At 35.8% G+C, this 24,490-nt stretch overlaps 1 protein-coding gene across 2 annotated transcripts; it reads right to left on the bottom strand.

Annotated features, from left to right (window-relative positions):
- Positions 1–1,263: 1,263 nt before the first annotated feature.
- Positions 1,264–17,343, bottom strand: LOC114286848 (uncharacterized). Of its 2 annotated transcripts, none has more exons than XM_082865853.1 (9): positions 17,004–17,343; positions 4,865–4,941; positions 4,129–4,357; positions 3,854–4,008; positions 3,611–3,656; positions 3,422–3,513; positions 3,137–3,233; positions 2,429–2,485; positions 1,264–1,968 (listed from the first exon to the last, which is right to left on the bottom strand). In XM_082865853.1, the coding sequence occupies exons 1-9, from the start codon at positions 17,154–17,156 to the stop codon at positions 1,798–1,800; spliced, it is 1,077 nt and encodes a 358-aa protein (XP_082721979.1). In that variant the 5' UTR covers positions 17,157–17,343; the 3' UTR covers positions 1,264–1,797. The 2 variants fall into 2 exon arrangements, with proteins under 2 accessions (XP_082721979.1, XP_082721980.1); XM_082865854.1 differs by having other exon boundaries at positions 4,865–4,946; positions 17,059–17,282.
- Between the last annotated feature and the right edge of the window lie 7,147 nt (positions 17,344–24,490).

Below are 24,490 nucleotides of genomic sequence, written 5' to 3'. Positions count from 1 at the left end.
AATGCAAGTGTAGAATAGGAGGAAGAGACTGAGACAAAAATAATATAATTGATTAATTGAATAATGTAATTACACTTGTGTTATTTTATTTGTTCAGACAATTTGAAGGGTGAACAACCAGAAGAGAAATACAGATTTGAAGTCAAAATCACTCCTATGAAAAGTAAAGTGCAGAGCAAATAGTAAACAAGAAATTGATACATGTATGATTTATTTGGGGCCTTTCTCTGTTATTCTTTCCAGTTATTTATAGATGTCCTTCAAATCCACAAAAACCGTCACGATCTCCACCATTTTGACTACATTTGTGGGTTCTTCCCTTAGCATTGAATTCAAATTCTGAAGTGCATTACTTGCTTTTTCGTGGCTCTCCAAAGACAGTTAACTTCTTCGAGATCTTAACATCTAATCGCAACTTAAAACCAACCGCGAATTACCACATGGTGCTCTTATAGTCCTTCACTTGTTTCTTCCCCAATGTACTACGTGCCTCCTCTTGATTAAATGGCCCGTCTAGTTACTTGTGCCACGTGTCACTTTTTGATTGATTCATTTGAATATGGAACCGATAATAACTGTAAGAAGTATCATCTCTATTTTCCTTTCCCTTCACAAGTCGTTATTCAAATTATTGATCCAAACACATCCCGAGTTTATAGCCAAACCAATGAGTTTGCACTTTCAAAACTTTCAGTTGCTATTCTGCACCACCAAACATAATGTTGCTTTGAATATTAGATCTAAGCAAATTCAATAGCTTGATATATAGTTTCAAGGCCAACACATATAATAAGTAGTAGTTAGAGCAACAATTTTATTTGTAGTCCCCAGTACACCTTCTTTACCCCTTTCTGTCTCAAAATTTGATTTTGCTCAGAATTACGCAGCAAATCTGGTCAACAATGGGAGAATTTCTGTTATTTCTCTTTGAATTTCACCGTTTTCGTTGAAGTATTAATGGATCTATTCATGTTCTTCACCAATCAAGGGCATGTGATCTTCTATTCCAAATTTGTCTCGTCTCAAAATATTATAGGAAGTGAGAAATTTAGAGACACAGAAATGTTAGCCCCAATCAAGTTCAGTGACTACTTTCAAGCAACCTAGTTTAGGAAAGTCGAGAAAGATTTCCATGGATGTGATTTTCCTTCCAAGCACTGCAACTATTATGGTGAAAAAAGGGACTAATGGAGCAATTATCATAATTCACAACTATGCTTAGAAAAATAAAATTCAGTGCACGAGTAAGCCAACACAACGGGTAAAGAATATACAGTTTTCATTAATCAACAATATTTTCAGATACATAACTAACGGGCTGCAGGTTTTTAGCCCAACTGAAATGAAATAGCGTTTACAGAACTTGCATATCTTTGCTTTTTCTAGGGCCACTGGTGAAAGAGTAATACTACAAACCCACTCTTATTAACTTAGAAACTACCTAGAAATTAATCTCCACCACAACTTACATGAACCCCACACTACACAAATTAATCTCTATCACAAAATCACCCGCCCAGAAAATTCTGGGTGGGTAAGTCTGGGTCCCCAGACTATCCCTTGGTGAAATGGAAAAGCACCAGACCCCAAGGCGTTCGAACCCAAAGATCCCTCTTGCCGACAAAAAAAATAAAAATAATAATCTTGCTTTTAGGTTTCTATAACAAGAAAAACTATGTATCAAAGACGAATAAAACTCAAAACTATGTGCTGAAACTTTTCATGGATCAGTCTTACAATCAGTCGATTTATGTGAACAAACATCTTGAACCACTTCATCCTAAGAATTTGCTTTGTTCATGACTGTTGGAAAAAAGAACCTGAATCGGCATCCGTGGAAGAATTAGCTACAACACGAGCCAAGCTTGGTGACATAGTATTGACTGAAGTCAACCTATATGCATGGGGATGCTGAATTATTACTAGAATGGAATCCCTCGAGTTTTCGCCATGGGAAGGGGCTGTTGGCTACAAAGAGGTACAAGTACATGTCAGCATAAATATAAACCAATAACATAAATATTGAACAATATACATTAACCAAAGTTAGCATTGTCAAAATCTGTTTGGTGTAGCTTATATGTGATGCTCATAGTTTATTTTTTATTTTTTATTTGGGAGTTTGCTTTAGACTGTATAGTACAACTTCTATCATATTAGGCAGAAACATTTAAACAAGCTGAAAAAGCTAATTATCTAAAAGCTGGGGGATAAGTGCTTTTGGCTTCTACTTTTTGATTATCAGTTTTCAGCTTATAAAAAACTACACCAAACAGGTCCTTGATCTTTGGTTTCTGAAAAATCAAGGGACCACATGCAGGTAAGCAGGCAGTTGGTGGATAACACCTCTAAGACAATAGATGGACTACTACTGATTTTGCAAATATATCCACGTATGTCTGTGAATTTGAGCTGTGCCATTACTTACCACCCCAATATGCCATTCATTACTACTAAAATCTTTAAATGTTGCTGCATCCATTTCCTGCAGTAACACGAGTTATCTTATGAGAAATCAGGAAAGCATAAGCATATCTCAAATTCATTTAACTTTTTCTTAACTGCACGATTACAAAATTTGGCTTGAACCACCTTTTTTAGGGTAGTTTGTTTGGACCATCTTTTAAGCTTCTTGTAATAGGTGGATTGTCTGCTAGATATGTTATATCCATTGAAATCACTTTATATTCAATATAAATTTATAGGATAGTTTGTTTGGACCACCTTTTAAGCTTCTTGTAATAGGTGGAATGTCCGCTAGACATGCTATATTCATTAAATCACTTTATATTCAATAGAAAATGTTCAAATGTCACCCTGAGTATATTGTTTCAGTATCTATTACTTCCTCCATCATAATGACCAACCATATAAGCGACATGCTTGACCCATTTTGATGTTTTCAATGGTGTCCTCTCACTATTCTGCGTTGAATTTAGATGGTGTTGGATATTGTAGAAATTGAAAACACTTCATGGCTTGATTCTCAACAATGAACAAACATTATTGGACACATGAACAAGGGAGGGATACCAGTTTTTGTTGGATGAAGTATACACAGTAAAAATTTCACCGAAAAAACCTTAGCTGGGGTAACTCTTTTGTAGCATTCAAATCTATTCCCATTAGAACTTACAACGCTGTAGATGGGAGGCACTGTTGCTTGCCCTTTAGACTTTAGTGTGGGCATAACAGAGAAATGTGGTGCCAAGTCTTGTGACCTGAAAATCCATCTGTCAAAATAAAAAAGAAAAACAATGAACGATGAACTCTAGAATGGGTTTGAAGGCAAACAAAGGAACAATTATGTATGTTGTACGAGTATACTGAATCTAGTCATGGTCAGTAAGTTCATGAATAAGTGAGAACTGAAGTGTCAAGAAGGAAGGTAAATCCATAATGATATATAATTCTTACACACCCGATGTATAGAAAGATGCAAAATTGTGCCCATTCTCGAACAAACAATCGAAGCCAATAGTTTTCCAAGGAGCCATCCATGTTAATGTATATCTGAAAATTAAAAAGCTTAATTGTCAGCGGATCAAGGTTCCATATGTGACCTTTTTATATATAATTTAAAAAATCAATAAAATCAGTACACTCATACCGCAAATTCTGCCACTGCTATGATCTGCATCGCACCTTGAAACTTCCTGGACAGTGAAATACAAACAATACACCAAAATTAAAAATTAATATCTCTGTAAAGGCCATTTATATACAACATAAGACCATATCATGGGAATCCAAAACACACTAACACATGCACAAGCGTGAACTCATATGCACGCACGCGCATGCACACACACAAACACACACACACACAGAGCATTGGATGTTTAGTGCATACTTGAACATAATGTATTTTGTATAAATTGCATCATGCATCAAATGGACATCTTCATCCTCTATAAAAGCTAATTGTTCCTTTAGAACTAACAGATTCCGAGATATGTGGTGAAATATCAGATAGAAGGAAACGATATAATTAAGGAGCAGAAGGACCTGGATTGAAAAAAAACGTAAAAAAATTGAAGGGCATTAGTGTCTCAGGTAGAAGAACTAGACAAATAAATAAAAAGCACCAGTGTAATTATTACAGCTTTCCAAGATGAGAATACTCACTGAGAAGTAAGGTACAGATGCTCTGTAACCAACAAGAGTCAAGTAGAAGGCACACCCCAGTGCAGCTGTAGTACGGCGTTCAGCCACTGAAAGACGCTCACACATAATGCAGTAACCATGGGAAATGAGCAAGAAGGACACAAAAGAAGTAGTCTGAAAGAGCACCCCAGTTACATATACCCCAAATGACATCCACAGAGAGCACGTGTGAAGATTAAAGCATGAATACCTGCAAGAACATTGCTCTGAAATCTGAGTATAGTTTCTGCAACAAAAGAAATGAGAACCAAGACAATTGGAATGGATAATACAATTATGTTGAGAAATGCCTCATTACCAGAAATTCAAAAATAACATGCTAACACCAATCATGTTGTTTTAATTTTCTGTAGAAGCCTCCAAAGTTTTCACCTCCTACTTGCATGTATATATATGATTGTATGATTGTGTGTATGTATGCAGATTTATATGACGTGACATTTGGACTCAATTATATTGAGTGCTGAAGGGTCTCGCAATATAGTATGTCAAAGAAAAAAACAAAGTAATGATCATGTTCCATAGTACACAAATCTGCAGTTCTCTACTGGTTGCAATAGAATGCCTAGCCCAGTAGCAAAAGCATTGCTGGAGCTCTAAATTGCAAAAAGAGAACTTCATTCTACTTTATAATTTTTGTTTCTGTCTCATGACAAAGATTATAGGCATTTCATTATTTATTACAAGTAGGACGTACCAGAAGAGGAATGATAGAGTGAGTTGCAAAGCTTTAATTAATGGAACAGATGCAAGCGTCCATTGCAATTTATTTGCCTGCTCTAGTGCATAAAAATAGCAAACGGAAGTTAGCAAAATAATAACAACAAACTGATTCGTTCATGGAAAGCTCATAAAACATTTAAATAATAACAGACATTGTTGACAAATTAATTTATTAGGTTCTCTTTCCTTTTTGTTTGTTTGTTTTTTTGTTTTTTTTGTTTTTTTGTTTTTTTTTTGTATTTTTTTTTGTTTTTTTCCCCCCCTCCCATGATAAGTAAGACACCCAAACTAGTAATTTTTTAACTTTTAAGTAAGGCACACTCACAAGTGACTTTAATTCTAAATCTTCCCAAATTGGACCCAAGGTTGTCTTACATATGATGGACCCAAGGTTGTTTCGCATATATTGGAACGAAGGTCGTTGTGCCTATGAATTGGACCCAAGGTCGTTCTGTATATAAAGGACCAAAGGTTGTTTTGCAAATACAAGTTGGACCCGAGGTCGTTTGGTATATGAATATGGACATGATATATGATGTGTTGGACCTAAGACCATTTTGCGTTGATATCGATCAACAAGTTTAGTTTATAACTTATTATTAAACGAATCTCATTCATGAACTCCTTTACTTTGGTATTATTCACTGGGTGTTAGCTCACTCCTTTATTTATATGTATGTAGGTGAGCAGCGGGATGTCTAGCTCCAGCCCTAGTGAGCAATGAGAAACCGAGTTTTGAGGAGTCAACCAAGATCGCCTCATGCAAGAGGCCTTACTTTTGTTTTGCTTTTCCTTTTGTTCTTTTGTGGTCACGTATGACCAAATCTGTGTATAACCTTGGTTCTTGTTAATATTAACTTTTGAATGATACTGGACTTATGTAATACATTCATAATATGGATGTTTGTATAGTGTGAGTTATTACACATATGAGAATGTTTTGGTTGAGCCATGTATGCACAGCTAATTGGACAATCTTTGTAAATTTTGCTTCCGCAATTTGGCCCCCTATTATTAAATGTGATTTGATTCTTGACTGAGGCCGTAGGTAGTCCCATGATTATTAGCCAGTTGTGACTCTAATCCATAGGGGCGGATTTGGGTCATGACAGAGTTATATCAGAGCACGAGTAATAACTCACACACCTGTCCAAATGAGCAATAGAGTGTCTAGAAAGATCTAAGTTGCATTCATATGATAAATATATGCTTGAATGCATTGAGAAATTGCCAAGTGACGCAAAGTATGCAACTGTATGATATATAACTATTGCCTAATCGTATGAATGTGCTCTTTCTGTATATGAATATTGTGTATATCTTCTGTATGAATTATAATGCAAGTTTCATTAGATAATGGTGAAAACAAGAGCCGATGAGCTAGAAGAATCTTCCACTGCTCGGCTAGACCGAATGAAGAGAATGATGCAAGATATGGCAGAAACACTAAGGCAACAACAGCAGTGGCAACAACAATAGCAACCCCCGCAACCCCCACCTCCAGTACAACCTATACCGGATTTGCAGAATGATGACCGAACAATAGCTCTCACTAAGAATTCAAGAAAATGAAGCCACCATCGTTCCACGGGGGTGTGGACCCATTGGAGGCCGAAGCTTGGGTCCTTGGTATTGAGAAGTTTTTTAAAGTATTCCCATGCCTGGAGACACAGAAAGTACAATTAGCCACATTTACATTGGAAGATGAAGTAAGAAGGTGGTGGATGCTAATCCGTGATGATAACCAGGGCATTGACTGGGGTACAGTTTCTTGCACTCTTTTATGAGAAATATTTTTCACAGTGTGTCCGTGATAGAAAGGTGTCGGAATTTGAAGGACTGAAGCAAGGTAATCTGACTGTAGCTGAGTATGAAGCCAAGTTCACTGAATTGGCTAGATTCGCTCCATATATGGTTGACACTGACTATAAAAAAGTGAGAAAGTTTGAAAATGGTCTTCACAATGACATCATGGAAAGGGTGAATCTGTTAAAATTGTCCATTTATGTTGATGTGCTAGATCAAGCTTTAATGTCAGAAATTAACATGGCCAACTAAGGCAAACCACCAGCTGACTGGAAGGCTAAGAGGCAAGGCTTGTTCTCAAGGAACAAATTATCAAAGAAACAAAACACGGGGTCCTCAAGCACTTTGTGCTCCACTAGAAATACGGCACCAACATGTACTTAATGTGATAAGAAACATTGAGGGGTTTGTTTCCGTATTTTCGGGGCGTGCCATAGATGTGGTGAAATGGGGTATATGGCAAGGGATTGCACCCAAACTGAATAGCAAAAAGGTAGGAAACCAGCTGTTAGTTCAACCGGATCCATCCCAAAACTGGGTGATACTACGAGGCCTGCTACTACCAAGGACACAATGAGACAGGGGAGAGTCTTTGCACTTGTCCCAGGTGATACACGGAATACTGAAGCTGTTGTCTCAGGGACTATTTCTATATGCAATCAAGACGCTTTTGTGTAAATTGATTTCAGCTCAACGCATTCCTTTGTGTCTACTATATTTGCATCTAGATTGACTAGACCCCTAGAGTCATTGCCATATTTGTTATGTGTATTTGCTCCATCTGAAGAATTTGTATTATGTACATTTGTGTATCGTGTTTGTGATATGCAAATTGGCAATGCTATCTTATATGTGGATTTGTTACCCTTGGACATTCGACACTTTGATATAATTCTAGGTATGGATTGGTTGTCGAAATATTGTGTTACTATCAATTGTGTAACAAAGCAGGTTGTGTTTAAACTGCCAGGGCATGTTGAATTTGAATTTGTGAGTAATGGGGTACTGCCTCCACCTTATCTGATTTCAGCAATGAAAGCATGTAAACTGCTTAGGAAAGGGTGCTAGGGTTATTTTTGTAGTATCTTGACTGAACAAGCTGTGAATGTTGAAATGGATAGTATCTCTGTTGCTAGAGAATTTCCGGATGTATTTCCTGATGAACTGCCAGGGGGATTGATTGACAGAGAAATAGAGTTTACCATTGATGTTGTCCCAGGCACCCAGCCTATCCCAAAAACCCTCTACAGAATGTCTACTGCTAAAAAGAAAGAACTAAAAGAACAATTGCAAAACCTACTTGACAAAAGGTTCATCCGACCAAGTACTTCGCCATTAGAGATGGCATTCGAGACCCGGCCCGACGGGGACCCGACCCCCCGACCTCGAATTGAGCGGTTATTCCCCGAAAAATACTCCTGATGGGCTGGGGATGGTATTAACAAATGAATCCCCGATGATATTCGGGCCGGGGACGGGGATACATGTTTCAGCCCCGGACTCGGCCCGATCCCCGCCCCGATCCCACCCCGAATATTCCCCGAATAATTCCCTAATATTCCCCATATATATACATATATCTATATGTTTAGGGTTATTTGAGCCTTATTTTCAGCCTCTCTCGTCTCTCCCACTCACACACTTATCTTCTCTCAAACTCTCTCCCTCTCTCTATCTACTGCAGGTGCTCCCATCACCGCCGATCTCCCTCTTCCTCCTCCTTTGTCTTTGGCAAGAGAGAGCTGTTGATTTCTTGCAGATCTTACGAGTTGATTGTAAGGATCGGATCACGGAAATGGGATGAGAGAGAAAATGAAGGTTGGCTAGTGAGAGATCTCAGATTTGTGTTGATCTATTGTGCCATAAAGATGTGCCATGGAGGGCTTCTCTCTCTAGTGGAAAACCCATCCCCAAAATCCACCACTCTGCTGTTCTTCGTCTCTCCCAAACCCCTCATTCCAATTACACCCTTTCTATCATGAAGCTCTCTCTCTCTCTCTCTCTCTCTCTCGCTCTCTCTCTCTCAATAAGCTTATTTATGGTATTGTTTTCTGAGTCTTGAATGATAATTGTTTTATTTGTCTCTTGTTATCTATATGAACCTGTGTGTGAGTATGTTTGTGTCGATTTGTATAAATTTTATAATGGGTTTTGATAACTTTTTGAATTTATGGGTGTTTTGGATGGAAATTTGCAGCACCCAAATCCAATTGGAAGTGGGTTGGGAAACGAAGCTATAGTGGAAGCAGCAGGGCCAGATTGTATTGTGCCCGGACAAATTACACCCATTAAATTGATTTTGTTGATGATTTGATGTATTGAATTGGAGCTTAAAGACACTCAGAAACACACTCAATTTTTTTTTTTGTATTTGATGTTGTATTTGATGTATTTGATCTGTAAGTTATACACAAGACTTCTGTATTACTGTTTTTTTTTTTTTTTTTTGGATTGGAGAATTTTTGGGCCGGGGAAACCCGATCCCCGTTAGGGGGCGGAGGCGGAGACGGTGATAGGTTCCCCGTCTGGGATTGGGGCCGGGGACGGGGAAATTTTCACCATCGGGGATCGGGGACGGGGAGTGTGATCCCCGACCCCGCCCTGTCCCGCCCCGCCCCGTTGCCATTCCTATTCGCCATGGGGTGCACCGATATTATTTGTGAAAAAAAAAGATGGAACTTTACGCCTATGTATTGACTATCGGGAACTGAACAAGGTAATGATAAAGAATAAATACCCTTTACCCTGTATTGACGACTTGTTTGATCAGTTGCAGGGCTCACAAGTATTTTCTAAAATTGATTTGAGATCTGGGTACTGCCAGCTGAAGGTAAAGGCACAAGATGTTGAGAAAACCGCATTCAAAACGAGATATGGTCAAAACGAATTTCTTGTTATGCCGTTTAGAGTGACTGATGCCCCTGCAACATTTATGGATCTTATGAATCGAATTTTTAAGCCTTACCTTGATGAATTTATTGTGGTTTTTATTGATGATATTCTGATATATTCAAAAAGTAGACTTGAACATGAACAACATCTAAGAACCGCCTTGTAAGCACTTAGAGAAAAGAAATTATTTGCTAAATTAAAGAAATGTGAATTTTGGTTGGATGAAGTTGTTTTCTTACGGCATGTCATCAATAGAGATGGGATTTCAGTAGACCCACAGAAGATAGAAGCAATTGTGAACTGGCCTACGCCAACCAATGTGACGGAAGTCCGCAGTTTCATGGGCTCAGCTGGGTACTACAGGCGATTTATGAAAGATTTTTCAAAAATATCGATACCTCTTACCCAACTTACATGCAAAAGACAACCATTTGAATGGAGTGATGAAAGAGAATCTGCCTTCCAAGGGCTGAAAACAAGATTGACTATTGCACCAGTATTAACATTGCCCACAGGTACGGAAAATTTTGTGATTAATAGTGATGCATCTTATAAAAGTCTGGGTTGTGTATTAATGCAGGAAGGACGAGTAATTGCTTATGCCTCCTGACAATTAAGACCACATGAGAAGAAGTACCCAACACATGATCTGGAATTGGCCGCAGTTGTATTTGCTTTGAAAATTTGGCTGCATCACTTGTATTGGGCGAAATGCGAAGTCTACACGAATCACAAAATTTTGAAGTGCTTCTTTACTCAGAAAGAGTTGAATATGCGGCAGAGAAGATGGCTTGAACTAATAAAAAATTATGATCTTCAAATTCAGTATCACCCTGGGAAAGCCAATACAGTTGCTAATGCCTTGAGTAGAAAATCGACGGGGGGTTTAGCTTGCCTACTTACTGAACATAAGGAAATCTTGCAAGATTTTGAGAAATCTAGGATTGGAGTAGTATTACATGAGCAAAGCAGATTGATAGCTGCCATTTCAGCCGAACCAACAATCATCGATGAGATCAAGCAGAAACGAAAGGAGGATGAATTCCTCAAAAAGATAGTTGATGAATTTGAAGCAAATCCGAAACCGGGATAGTGTTGTAAATGAAGTGTTGAAATTCCAAGACAGATTGTGTTAAATATTCCCGAGTTAAAAAGGAGAATTCTCGATGAAGCCATAAATCGATGTTTGCTATGCATTCGGGTAACAAGAAGATGTATCAGGACTTAAAGCAGAGTTATTGGTGGCCAAATATGAAACGTGAAATTGCAGAATATGTGTCTAAATGTCTTTAGTGTCAGCAAGTTAAGGCTGAACATAAAAAACTGGCAGGTCTACTTCAACCTCTCCCTATTCTGGAATGGAAATGGAAGCACATAACCATGGACTTTGTTGTCGGCCTGCCTCAGACACCTAGAGGTATGGATTCTATTTGGGTTATAGTTGATAGACTAACTAAATCTGCGCATTTTCTGCCTGTGAAAACCACGTATGATGCATATAGATTAGCCACTATTTATGTTGATAAAATTGTTTGTTTACATGGAGTCTTGGTGTCTATTGTGTCGGATAGAGATCCGAAAGTCGTATCTAGATTCTGGAAAAGTCTTCAAGCGACAATGGGAATAGAGCTGAGGTTTAATACAGCATTTCATCCACAAATCGATAGACAATCGGAACGGACTATACAGACTCTAGAGGATATGCTCAGCATGTGTGCTTTGGATTTTCAAGGTAGTTGGGAGGCTTACCTACCATTGGCTGAATTTGCGTATAATAACAGTTTCCACTCTAGTATTGATATGGCACCGTATGAAGTTTTGTATGGCCGAAAATATAGATCTTCGATATGCTGGACTGAAGTTGGGGATAGGGTCTTGCTTGGACTTGAGCTTGTGCAAACAACTACCGATAAAATCAAAGTTATTTAACAAAGGCTTAAGACAACTCAGAGCTGACAAAAGAGTTATACGGACGTTAGAAGAAGGCTCCTTGAGTATGAGGTTGGTAATCATGTGTTCATCCGTGTGAATCCAATGAAAGGACGATTAAGATTCGGTAAAAAAGGTAAATTACCACCCCGTTACATTGGACCGATTCAAATTCTAAAGAGGCTTGGTCCAGTTGCTTATAGGGTTGCTTTGCCACCAGGAATAGAACAAATGCACAATGTATTCCACGTATCAATGTTGAGGGGCTATCTCCGAGATCTATTCCACGTAACTGATTATCACCGCATAGCACTTGACGAAAACATGGAGTACGGGGAATGGCCAGAACGGATTATTGACCGACAAGTAAAACAGCTGAGAAACAAATCCATTCCAATGGTGAAAGTGGAATGGAAGAAACATTATGGAAATGATGCCACGTGGGAAAATGAAGAAGAGATGCGACAACACTACCCACATTTGTTTCCGGCAGAAGGTAACATAAATTTGCGCGACCATACTTCCTAAAGGGGGAAAGAATGTAACAACCTTGCTCTATGATATACTATTAATTGTTAACTATACTTGTGATTATATGCTTGGTCTGAATTTGCATACTAATTATGTGATTAGATGTGATTTCGAACTTATATCTGTCCACCGTAGAGAAATCTATTTGCTTTTCTGCTATAATTTGAAATTGAAGGCCGTAGAGGCTACAGAAACCGAAATTGACTGTGTTATTGCAATTAGCGTAATTTTTAGAGCCTACAGTGAGATTTAATTAAAAGTTGATTCGGATCGAATAAATTACATTAAATTGATTAAATTAAGCACAATTAACTGGTTCTAATTAAGCTTGATTAGGGAAGCATATATATAGAAGCTAAATGTGCTTAAGCTCATTTCTTGAGCTCAAAATCTGAGGTGTACACTTTAGAGAGGGTGAGAAGGGAGAATTAGAGAGAGAGGGAGCTCAACTTGGAGGTTTTGCTTGGTGATTGAAGAATTGGAAGGCTTAACTCAAGAACTGGCTAAGTTCTAGAAGATTCAAAGGTTCTAAGTAAGTAATTGAACCCTCATTCATAAGTTTAAGCTCATAAACATATGAATTGAAAATGAGTTTGTAGCTAAGATCATGAATTGAGCTAAGATGATAGGAAACATGATCAAGACGTACATGCATGTAGAAATTTGCCATAAATCTTCATATTTGACCATATAGCATGTTAATCATGTGGAATTAAGGATTGTTTGATACATGCATGCATGAATTGCTATGTTTTGAAGTCCAATCTTTAGTCTCAAAGCTTGTAAATGCATGATATAGAACATGGACTATAAGTGTATCGAGTTTATGGTTCAAATTTTGTTAAATCCATGGAATTGTGAACTATGGGTTGAGTTAACTTCAAATATATGTATTTGGAAGTGTTTTGACATATTTGGGTGAGTCAAGCATGAAATTGGGCCCTTGAATGTGTGTTTGTAGTTCAAACAAAATTCTAGAGAACCCAAAATTCGTGTAGGTCGCTCGAGCGAAGAAACTATCGCTCGAACGTAAAATGCAAGCTCCCAAAAGTTTTGCAGAGAATTGCACGGTAGCTTGAGTGGCAAACCTTGTGCTCGAGCAAACTTTGTTTTGCGTGGCTTGTCGCTCGAGCGACAGAAATCTCGCGCGAGCATAAAATTCATGCAACCAGTACTTTTACAAAGTTTTACAGACTGCTCGAGCGACCAAAGCGGCGCTTGAGTGAGGTGCCCTATTTCAGAATTTTTGAAAAGCTGCATCATGCTCCAATTTCTGTTCTCTTCCATATATGAGTATTCTTAGGCACACATTGAGCATCCTAAATGAATTAAAGGACACGAAAGAAGCCTAAGAACACTAAGCAAACTAAAGAACATATTGAATTGTATTATGACCTAATGTGTTATGAATTATATAGGGTCAAGTGCAAGGACAAATCAAGCACTTAAACACTGTGAGTAATATCTTATTACAGATAATTTGTGTATACATTATTTTCTAAATGTTACCTGTGTAGTAAGTTTCTAAACTTCTGATTTGATACTGTGAATGAGTATTCTATCCGCTTGGTTCGCAATGAAATATGTAAAATATGTGAAGTATTGATAAGCAATTATGAAATGGGCCCAAGGCCGTTCGGTTTACTTGAAGAAAATATAAAATGGGCCTAAGGCCATTTTGTATAACTATGAAATGGGCCAAAGGCCGCTTCAAATAAAGAAATGATTGGACCTAAGGTCGTGTTGAATGCGAAGGTGAATGTGAACATGATCATGGATCATGAGTGCGCACAAACGTGAATATGGATGGTTGGACCTAAGGTTGTTTCGTACATGAATTGGATCCAAGGTTATCTTACATATAATGGACCCAAGGTCGTTCCGCATATATTGGACCGAATGTCGTTTTGCCTATGAATTGGACCCAAGGCCGTTTTATATATAAGGAACCAAAGGTCGTTTTGCAAATACGAGTTGAATCCGAGGTCGTTTGGTATATGAATATGGACATGATATATGATGTGTTGGACCTAAGGTCGTTTTGCGTTGATATCGATCAACAAGTTTAGTTTATAACTTATGATTAAACGAATCTCATTCATGAACTCCTTTACTTTGGTATTATTCACTGGGCGTTAGCTCACTCATTTATTTATGTGTATGTGGTGAGCAACGTGATGTCTAGCTCCAGCCCCAGTGAGCAATGAGAAACCAAGTTTTGAGGAGTCAACCAAGGTCGCGTCACGCAAGAGGCCTTACTTTTGTTTTTCTTTTCTTTTTGTTCTTTTGTGGTCACATATGACCAAATCTGTGTATAACCTTGGTTCCTGTTAATACTGACTTTTGAATGATCCTTGACTTATGTAATACATACATAATATGGATGTTTGTATAGTGTGAGTTATTACACATATGAGAATGTTTTGGATGAGCCATGTATGCACAGCTAATTGGACAATCTTTGTAAATTTTGCTTCCACAATTTGGCCCCCTATTATTAAATATGATTTGATCTTGACTGAGGCCGTAAGTAATCTCATGATTACTAGCCGGTTATGACTCTAATCCATAGGGGTGGGTTTGGGGCATGACAATGTGGGTCCCACGAAAACCATTGAACTTAAGCCATTTCAAAATATGGGTCATATCAAAAGAAATGTGTCAACCTGTTTTGACAATGGATCAAATAATTGGTCCAACTCAAAGCAGCGGGTCCCACAAGGACACGTGTCAAAATCTCTTGAAGAGTTAGAATTGGGGAGAAATTCAAATTCAAGATACAAACTATTTTCATAAAATGAGAGATAAATTTCTCTAAATCTGGAAATTAAAGTCAATTAAATATTGGGGGGTTTCCAAAATTAACAGCCCTCTCTGGAGCTTATAAATAGAAGCCCCTTCATAAAAGAAGGGATGCTTGTCTAAGATCCTGCAATAGCTCTCAAGCATTCGCAAGGCTTTGCCAAAATCTTTTCTCAAAATTCTCTCCAAAGTTCTTCAAGACTCTAGTAGAAGATTATTAAGCACTCCAAATGTGTGCCAATCCTCCCAAGTTCTCTCACACATCAAATAAGCCATAGGTGTCCAGTCGTGAAAAGCTACTAGTTTGATCTCTTCTTTCAGAGATCATTTTAAAGTTTATTCAAGACCAAGCCATTTAAGCCATCGACCAAGCATAATTTCCTCAAGCTTCTCTATTTGAAGACTTGAAGAAATCCATCAGTTGGTTTTGTTCGACACAAACTTCCATAGCCATTAGATTGCAACTCATTTCAGAGATTCAGTGAAGATTTGTTCATTTGTAATAGAACAGACCACAGAGGATTGTGCCTACTTTATCATAATTAATAAATCGAAAAGTTGTGCCACTATTTTTGTGTCTTTATTGTAGGACCCGAAATTTGCCTGAAAAAGGTTGTCCAGAAAAAAATCAGTTTGTTTGGTTATGATTTTCAGAAAACAGCTTTCAGATAATTCTACTATTTTATTTTCCGTATTTTAATGTTTTCAATGAATTTTTTTAATATTTTAAGCTTTTTTTTTTTTTTTTTCATTTTAGACACACCTAACATAAATACACTTAAAAAGTATAATATTTGTGAAAAAAATCTTTTAAAAATACACTAAATACCAAAAAATACCCCAAAAAAAAAAGAAGAGAAAATTCAGTACATTTTTTTGTATTTTTGTGCATTTATTAATTTTTTAAAATATTTTTTCACAAATATTTTACTATTTAGATACATCTAAGTAAGGTGTATCTAAAAAATGTAAAAAAATTGCTTAAAATTTTAAAAATATTCACTAAAAATAAAAAACTATGAAAAACAAAAAAACTCAATTTTCAGAAAACTAAAACCAAACACATTGAATAGTGTTCTTGGATCTTGAACAATGAGAATTCTAATATTGAAATCTTTCTTTTTGTTTCATAAACTTTAATAAATTTTTAGTTACCATTGATGGTTCAGAAATTGATGTCATTTTTGTTTTTATAATTTAATCAACCCCATGGACCAAAAAATCAGCACATTACACTTTTCCCAGGCCCAATCAATGAGAACCATAAGATTAAGATCTTAAAATTCTCTCCTTTTAACAATTTCTAACTTTTTTTTTTCTTTTTTTTTTTGGGGTCTGCCACCAAACATTGACTAATAAAGATTGAACCCATTTCTGTTCTTAATGTTTTTGATCAACCAAAGGGACCATCAATCGAACACTAAGCTTTTTCTACAGCAACAGATAATGACAAATACAAGATTCAAAGTTTTGTAGTCATTTCCTCACTATCATATTGTCCATAATCAAATAGACCATAAAAGGAAACCTAGTTAACAACCTCTGAAATTGGAAAAAGAACACAATCTATCCATCAAAACTAATCACTAAACGTGCGTTTGTTTAAATAAATCAAATTGAAGAACTGACTTAAAACAACAATTTCATACAACAAAGGAAATGAATAAATGCATCCAAACTTACAAATCACAGATAAATATCCCAAAAAAGTAAATAAAAAAAAATGCAAATTAGGAATCTTCTTGCATTTCTCATCGTTTCTCTTTCCAGAAAAGTAATACTAATGATCATAAAAGACCAAGAAAACGGCTTAACTAAGCTAAATAAATCGTATTAGGTTCAATTCACTGCAATTTGCGTTTTCTCAGTTCCCAAACGATGACGATTCTAAAGTTTTTTCTTCTTTTTATTTTTTTATTTATTTTTTATTTTTTTATTTTTTTATTTTTTAACAACTAGATAGTTTACCAGTTTGACAAATATTTATTAGCCATCAAACACTGAAAATCTGAGATTAAAAGTCTCAGCAATTAAAAGGACACAAAGATTCAAAATTTTCTCAGCGACCAAACAGACCATTACAAAGCAAAAACAAAAGAGAAAACTGACAAAAACCTAATGAGAAAATAAGTGAAATTGAGCTTAAATTGGACCTGAAAATGGCGGTTTTTGTAGGTGTTGATGGTCCAAGAACAAGCAGAGACTAACCAGATCGACATGAAAGCAAAGTAGAGACAAGGTAGAGGCCGATAGGTTTCATCGATGCCAATGCGAGAAGCATCGAAAGTCTCATCTGTTGCGTCCATTTTGCAAATTGAAAGCTTGAACAACACTTACAAATTCTTTTATCTCTCTGGATCGATTGAATTGATTTGATTTGATTTGATTTGATTTGATTTTCAGAATTTAGTTTTTCAGTTTGGGTTTAGAAGATATTAGTAACTATTTATACGCTCACACGTCTGAGACGTGTTCAATTTTGTTTACTTCATTATTGATTAATTAATTAATAAAGTTTTGAAAAAGAGTTGAATACATGACTTCGAATCTCCACAATCCAATTTATCAAAATATGACATGATCATATAAGAGTTTAGGGTTTATCTTTCAATTTAAATTTGCATTTGAGGAGATTTGAAAAGATGTGGTTTTGATAATTTGAATTATATATTTTGTAAAAATTTTCGTATATATTATATATGAAAAAAATTAAATCTATTTGATAATTATAACATTTTTATTTTATTATATTTATTTAAAAAAATATATATTTTTAAAAATATAATTGTCGTTCATTTTTTCATAAACAAATACTATAATATAAAAATATTATAATAATTATTAGATTGACCTAATTTTTTCATAAATGATATACACTAAGAGTCTTAGAAAATGAAATATTTGAATTATCGAAACGAGTCTCATAGTGACTCTCACGAACTTCTCCAGTTCTCTCAAGTATAAATTTTAATTTGAGAGAAACTTGAATATTAAATAATAAGATTTTAATTATAGGATACCATATTTACTTAAAAACATACTGTAATTAAACAACTGTCTTCACTCGTTATATGATATACGTATGAAGAAATTACATAGAGTCGAAATTAGTCAGACAAAATTTCCAAACACCCTTAGGGCATGTTTGATTAGGTGGATTAGAGCATGAGATTAGGATTATTAATCCGTGGGCCCAATTATCTCATGTTTGTTTTAACATTTTGGTTTAGGATTATTAATCCAATGGATAATTAATCCAACAAATTTGTAGGATTATTAGTAATGAGGTAGGGGTGGGATTATTAGTAATGAGGTAGGGGTGGGATTATTAATCCAATGGATATTAATCCAATTAGATAGTGAATCCTACACTAATTTAATAAGATTATTAATACTTCACTATTAGTCTTTTGAATCAAACATGACCTTAGGAAATATATATAAAATAAAAGGAATTTGATAAAGATTTAGAGAGGACATGGAAGGCCATTGCTCAATCATTTAGTGGAGGCACGGTTGCTCGCGTGATCCAATTATTGTTCTTAGTTGCTACATCGGGTACGAAACTCACTTGATAGATTAGCTCGATTGGGATTTGTTTACGACGACAATCCATCGCACACTTGTCATATTTGTTAATGTTCATAGTCGGTGAACTTCTTGCTGAGGTGATGGTCTGTTCCTATTTTCCTCCAGCATCGAAGGGTGGGCCCCGAAAAGGAACCAATCTAGCCTCTTCAAGAAAGCCTTGCTTGGTAGGTGCTACCTACTTACTCGGACAATGCCCTGAACACGAAAGTGATTGTATCAAAGTAGACTCGTTTTACTGATCATTTGGTTGGCTGTCTCCTCAGTCATCCCAAAGAAACCATAGCAAGTTTGATTAAGGATTGGAGAGGAGAGGTGGCAGCGGGTAACCGATGGAAAGGGAAGTTACCATGCGATTTAAGCCAAAGAGTTCACGTATTTATAATAAAGATTCTGTTGATTCTTCTCCAAACAAGAACCACTTATAGTTCGAATCAAGATGGCTTCTTTTGATCTTGTGATGCCTTTGGCCCAATTCTTAAGCATTTGTAAACCCATATATAGGATACCATTAGACTATCTAGAATGATAGTTCTAGGCCTCTTTAATGTCCTTACAAGACATTTACCTTAATTCTAGCAGACGCAGGTACTATGCTGTCTGAGTCGATTGACCCTTTGGTTGGATCCCGATGCCGAGACAAAATGGGCGGGCACGAGCAGTCTAGTGTCCAAGCCTATTGGTTGGAGAATGCTTCTTGATCAAATTAGAGAAGTACCATTGACATTGACTGTTGGGATGGGATTAGTCCGTCTTGGCTATGATGCCGCACAAAATCTTGTTGAAGGCAACCAATTCCAATATGGGACCTTGGTGTACATCCAACAAGAATCAGATCTGAAGCTCTTTACTAAGACCTCTTCACTCAGGACGTCTCAATACTAGACTTTTTGATGAACTGATGCGCCGTCTTTCTCATAGAAGTCGTTGGGCAGCCTCTAATGTTATGCAAGAAGCACACTATGAATTTTCAGAGGTAATGGGAAGATTGGTTATACATATAAAGAAAGCTTTCCTGTAGTTCCGTTTCTTGCTCTAAAAATTAAGAAAGACTTGTTGGAAAAGTGATATTTAGGTGGATTTACCCAGAGGTAAGAAAGGGGTTATAAATATTATTATTATTTTTAAATAAAATATTTAGGTCAATAAATCCTATAATAATTATGTTTAAGAATTGAGTATTCAAAGTGTTAACATGGTTTTTGAATGTCAGATTAGCTCTTGGTACTTGAAAATTATTTGACCAATTTTTATCATAAAATCCTAAGTTGAACTTGAAATTTTTTATTTGTTAAATTATTAACAATTTTGCTAGGAAATGAATGAAAGAATATTCACCATTCAAAAAGGGTATTCTAGTCAACATACTAGAAATGAAAGGCTGAGATTTTGGGATGAATTTCTTTTCACCAAACCTTCCTTTTCACCTCCTAAAGATTTGCATTCAAATATTTATTTTTTAATTGAATGTTTTAAGTGGTTAAGTATGCTAAGACTTGTTTTATCACATAAGAATGAAAAGGTGAGGGGCCAGTTTTTTGGGGTCACGCAGTCGTTACAAGATGCAACAAAAACCACTCCAATTTCATTCCCCTTCCAACAATGCCAAAATTAATATATGGACTCAATAATTGATTATCAAAAGATTATTTTCCATAGAGCTTGCCCGTAAATTAAGGACATATCATAATTTTTCTTATGATTACCAATGGCAAAGGGTTGGATTTTTTTTTTTTTCTTTTGAGTTTTGAGTGTAAAGTTTTAATTTAATTAAGTTAGTGATAATATTTTATCTTGAGTTCGACAGTTTTGATCTATCTATTCTATACTTAATTCTACTCTATCAATGCTCTCCTAACCCTTTTTTATTAGAATCAGATTCATTCAAATACAATCGATTCGGGTAAGCTCTATGGTAAATAATCACATTTCAATACTATGTTAGATATTATGTGTACTAATCACATCATCTAATTAGTCACCATTTGTTTTAAAGGGACAGATTTGGAGGTGTTGTTGGGTTATGTGGTGAGGCCTTTCACAAGTTCATTTTGACGATCTAAATTATTCATGTTGTTCAACTATGTGTGTAGATCATTCGTATAAAAAAATCAAATTAATTTGATAATTTAACCACATGCTTTGACTAATATTTGGCTGCAAAACAATGATAATTTTAAAAATAGACGTTTCATTCTTTTACAAACAAATTTGATAAAATCGTGGCCTATGATTATCAAATTAATTTGATTATTTTTTATAAATAATGATAATTTTAAAAATAGACATTTCATTCTCTTACAAATAAATTTGATAAAATCATGGTCTATGATTATCAAATTAATTTGATTTTTTTTATATAAATAATCCATACGCATAATTGAACAAAATAACTAATTCAAATTATGGGATCCGTGGTGATTTCATATGGCCCATCAACATCTCCAATTCTTTGGGGAGCATAAAAAAATCAATCCCTATTTAAAAAACATTCGACACCCAATGCAGTTACCATATCATTATTTTTTCTAAATATAATACAAATGACATTTTTTTTTTTTTTTTGTGAATTCACAAACAAGATTTAAAATTATAAAAAAAAAAAAAAAAAACAAACCGAAACAAAAACAAAAGTTGATAAAAATATACGAATATCATTTTTTTTTTCTTTTTAATATAGCACTCATACCAAAATATGGAAATGAAAATATAAAGGGGTGTGAAATGAAATAACCAAATCCACCAGCTGGGCTTCAAAGGGGAGCAGGATTCCAATCTGACCAACTACCATGCAAGTTTAGGCCACTGATCGATGCTGACCTTTTTCCATAAAAAATAAAATAAAATAAAATAAATAAAAAAAACGTTCAACAAAATCTTTAACTTGGCCAAACTTTTCTAGCCATCTGATAACAGCACATTTGGTGAACAAACTCACTAACAAAAATAGTTTCTTTCTTCTATCCCACTCCATTTAGCTTTCCCAGCAAAAGAAAGGAAAAGAAAAGAAAGTCCAGCTCCATTTGGGGAAGGATGACCTAATATCGAGCGATAGAGTTAGCGGCATCATACATTTGCCCACCCAATCAGAGGAGGGAAAAAAAATAAAAATAAAGAATGTTAAAAGGTGATTTATTATTGAAAGAGTAATGTTAGGGATCTAAATTTTCTACAAAATAAATGATCAAATGTCTTACATAGGTGTAAGGTCCACAAAATCTACCAAATAAATGACCAAATGTCTCACATGGGTGTAGTGTAGGGTTCACATTTTTGTGAACCCTACACCTATATGTGAGACATTTAGTTATTCAATTGGTAAAAAATTTGGAGTTTATAACATTTTTCTTATTAAAATATCAAGGTGTATGTATATAATCGTATTTGAGTCAGCTGATCATTTAGCAAACTAGTCTTTGGCAATTTGGATGATTAATTATGATGAAGTTAATTAGTTCACTTTCAATGTCAAACGTCTTTTGAATAATGGATTTTGGCTATATTCGTTAGTAATTTACAAGTAGTTATTTAGTATTTGCGTTAGGAATTTTTACATAATGAATTACATATATGAAATAAAAAGTGAATATGTCTTACATTATGTTTACCTAAAACCACTTACTACCATTAATCATACCCGTGAATCTCGTGTTTTGTAAAATTTTCATCAATTGGAATTCATCTAACTCCTTGCTCCAACTCCAAATGTTTGGAACGATTGAATGGAATGGAGTGAGAATAGAGTGAGTGTACGAATGGAATACAAAGTTGAATGGAATAGAATATCCATTTACATTCCATTGTCTTTTGGCTCACATAGGAATAGAATGATAATTTTCATTCTCATGTTTGATTATGCCTTTAAATTAATGGAATGTGATATTTATTTATTTATTTTTTTCAACAAGCTAGTAACAAACAAGTTATATAGATCATGATATTTTCTGGAAGTAATGGTGTGAGTAGTGTTATTGGTGGCGATATCAGTGGTGGTGATAGCAATGGTACTAGGATGGTGGCGGCGGCGGTAGGTCACTGTAGCGTTGGTGGTGGTGGTAAGCTAGTGTTCTGTCAGTGGCGATGATGGTGGTAGTGATGAGTAGCAGTAATAGAGTAGTTTTTCTCACAATAGTCATGGTGGTGGTGTGACTTTTTGTAAAAATGGTGGTAGTGGTGGTAAGGTAATAGTGTGGTGGTAGCAGTGGTGGTGGTGGTTGTGGTGGCGATGGTCATGGTGGCAGGTGACACTAGTAGTTGGTGGTAGTGGTGGTTCTTGCAATGATGATGGTAGTGGTGTGATTTTTGTGAAAGTGGTGGTAAGGTAATGGTTGTAGCGATAGAAGTGGTAGCAGAGTACTGGTTTTAGTGATGGCGACAATGTGCCTACTGAATGGCCGGACACCATATAGTGGCCGGCTGCAAAAGCACTCAACTGTTCACCAAGAAGAACGGCTAGCTGAATGTTTTGGGTACAGAGTATTTTTGGAAATTTCAGTTTGTTTTTTTTACCTACCAGAAATATCTCAACTATTTACACCCTGAGCTCTATATAGAGCTCAACAACTCATTTCAAGGGGTTGGTTTTTGCCCCAAAGCTCCTAAGAGCCTCTTGACCCTTTTATTCTTGACCATACATCGTACCTACCACCCTCTTGACTTTGGACATCAAACTCCATTGAAGCTTGATCCTAAGTACCTTGCTAAGGACCTTGGACATTAAACAAGACATCTAAATTGAATTGAGGGAATGAACAAGGAAGTTTGTGAATCAAAGTGACCATACATCCTACCTACCACCCTCTTGACTTTGGAGGGAGTAATATTGGCCACCTATCCATTAAGTTGATAGTTTTTTTCTTTACTTTCTTGCTTTTCTTGCTCCAACATCAAGTTTTTATGTCTTTTGGACCCTTGTGGATGTGATTGTGAGTAGTTTTTAGCCATCTATGCACACATTCAATAAGTCAAGTAGTTTTCTTTCTTGTTACTACACTCTTCCTCTTCATATATCCTATCTCTTAAGTGCATTCAACCTATGTGTTCCAACCTTTGCTCAAAGATGATGAGTAGAATGGTTGTTTCATAGGATTGCTCGAGTGATTCTTGGGATTTGATGCCGAGAGAGTTGTGTTCTTTTCCTTCGGGTTGTTTTTGGATGTAAAACAAGAAATTTTGGGTCAAAGGAAGTTGAAACCTCCCCTCTTAATCATTTGTGAATATAGAAAACAGTGTAACCATCCTTGTTTTATGACTAGATGAGGAGTTTCAATAAATTTGATGAATCCCTTGTTTTAATAAGCAAACATTCCAGCAAGAAATGATTTGCATTAATCAACGCTCTCCACTTAATAGCATAGATTTGGGTATTAATTTGCTCTTATTCATAAAGAGAAGATGTAGGTTCTTATCCCTTTCTTGGGCTTGAGTTTGTTCTTGATCTTGATTCATTTAATCATTGATTTATTGTGAAACATCTATTATATATATATATATATATATCTGTTTATATCATTGTTGAGGATTGTGGCCCATCTACCTATTCCCCAAGTGGTCCTTGTCAGTAGAAGAGGTAGAAGGGATGAGCATACCTAGAAAAGGCCCTTTGCCTTTGTCTTGGAGTTCTGCATTGACCTAAATCCCAGGTAGAGGAATGACTCGGCCAACCCCTTCCTAGTTCGGCCAACTCTTCTTGTGTTTGACTGGACATATCCTCCCAAGAACAGAACAAATAGTTTTTGTGGAGTGCTCTCCTAGATGGTTCTAAAACTTCTGTATGTTTTGTTTAGCATGATTTGTTAGATTCAGCAGTAGTTTAGTTGAATTCATTCATTGTTGTAAAAATCTATCTCTCTCCTCCTTTCTTATTCAAATTATTGTAAACTTCAAACCCCACGTCTTTCTTACCCTTATATTTACGCGCTTCCGGTACTGTATCATGTTTTATTTATCATACTTGTATGTTGAATACTTTTTTCATGCATTTAGGTCCAATTCATCTGCATTTGTGGAATTTATTATTATGAAAAATAAATGTGTGTTGTTCTGTGTCTTG

This window comes from Camellia sinensis, chromosome 4 (assembly GCF_055761805.1).
Source record: "Camellia sinensis isolate YWXY chromosome 4, ASM5576180v1, whole genome shotgun sequence".
Taxonomy (NCBI): domain Eukaryota; kingdom Viridiplantae; phylum Streptophyta; class Magnoliopsida; order Ericales; family Theaceae; genus Camellia; species Camellia sinensis.
The sequence above is the reverse complement of the archived record's forward strand: the minus strand, read 5'-3'. Positions and strand labels throughout refer to the sequence as shown.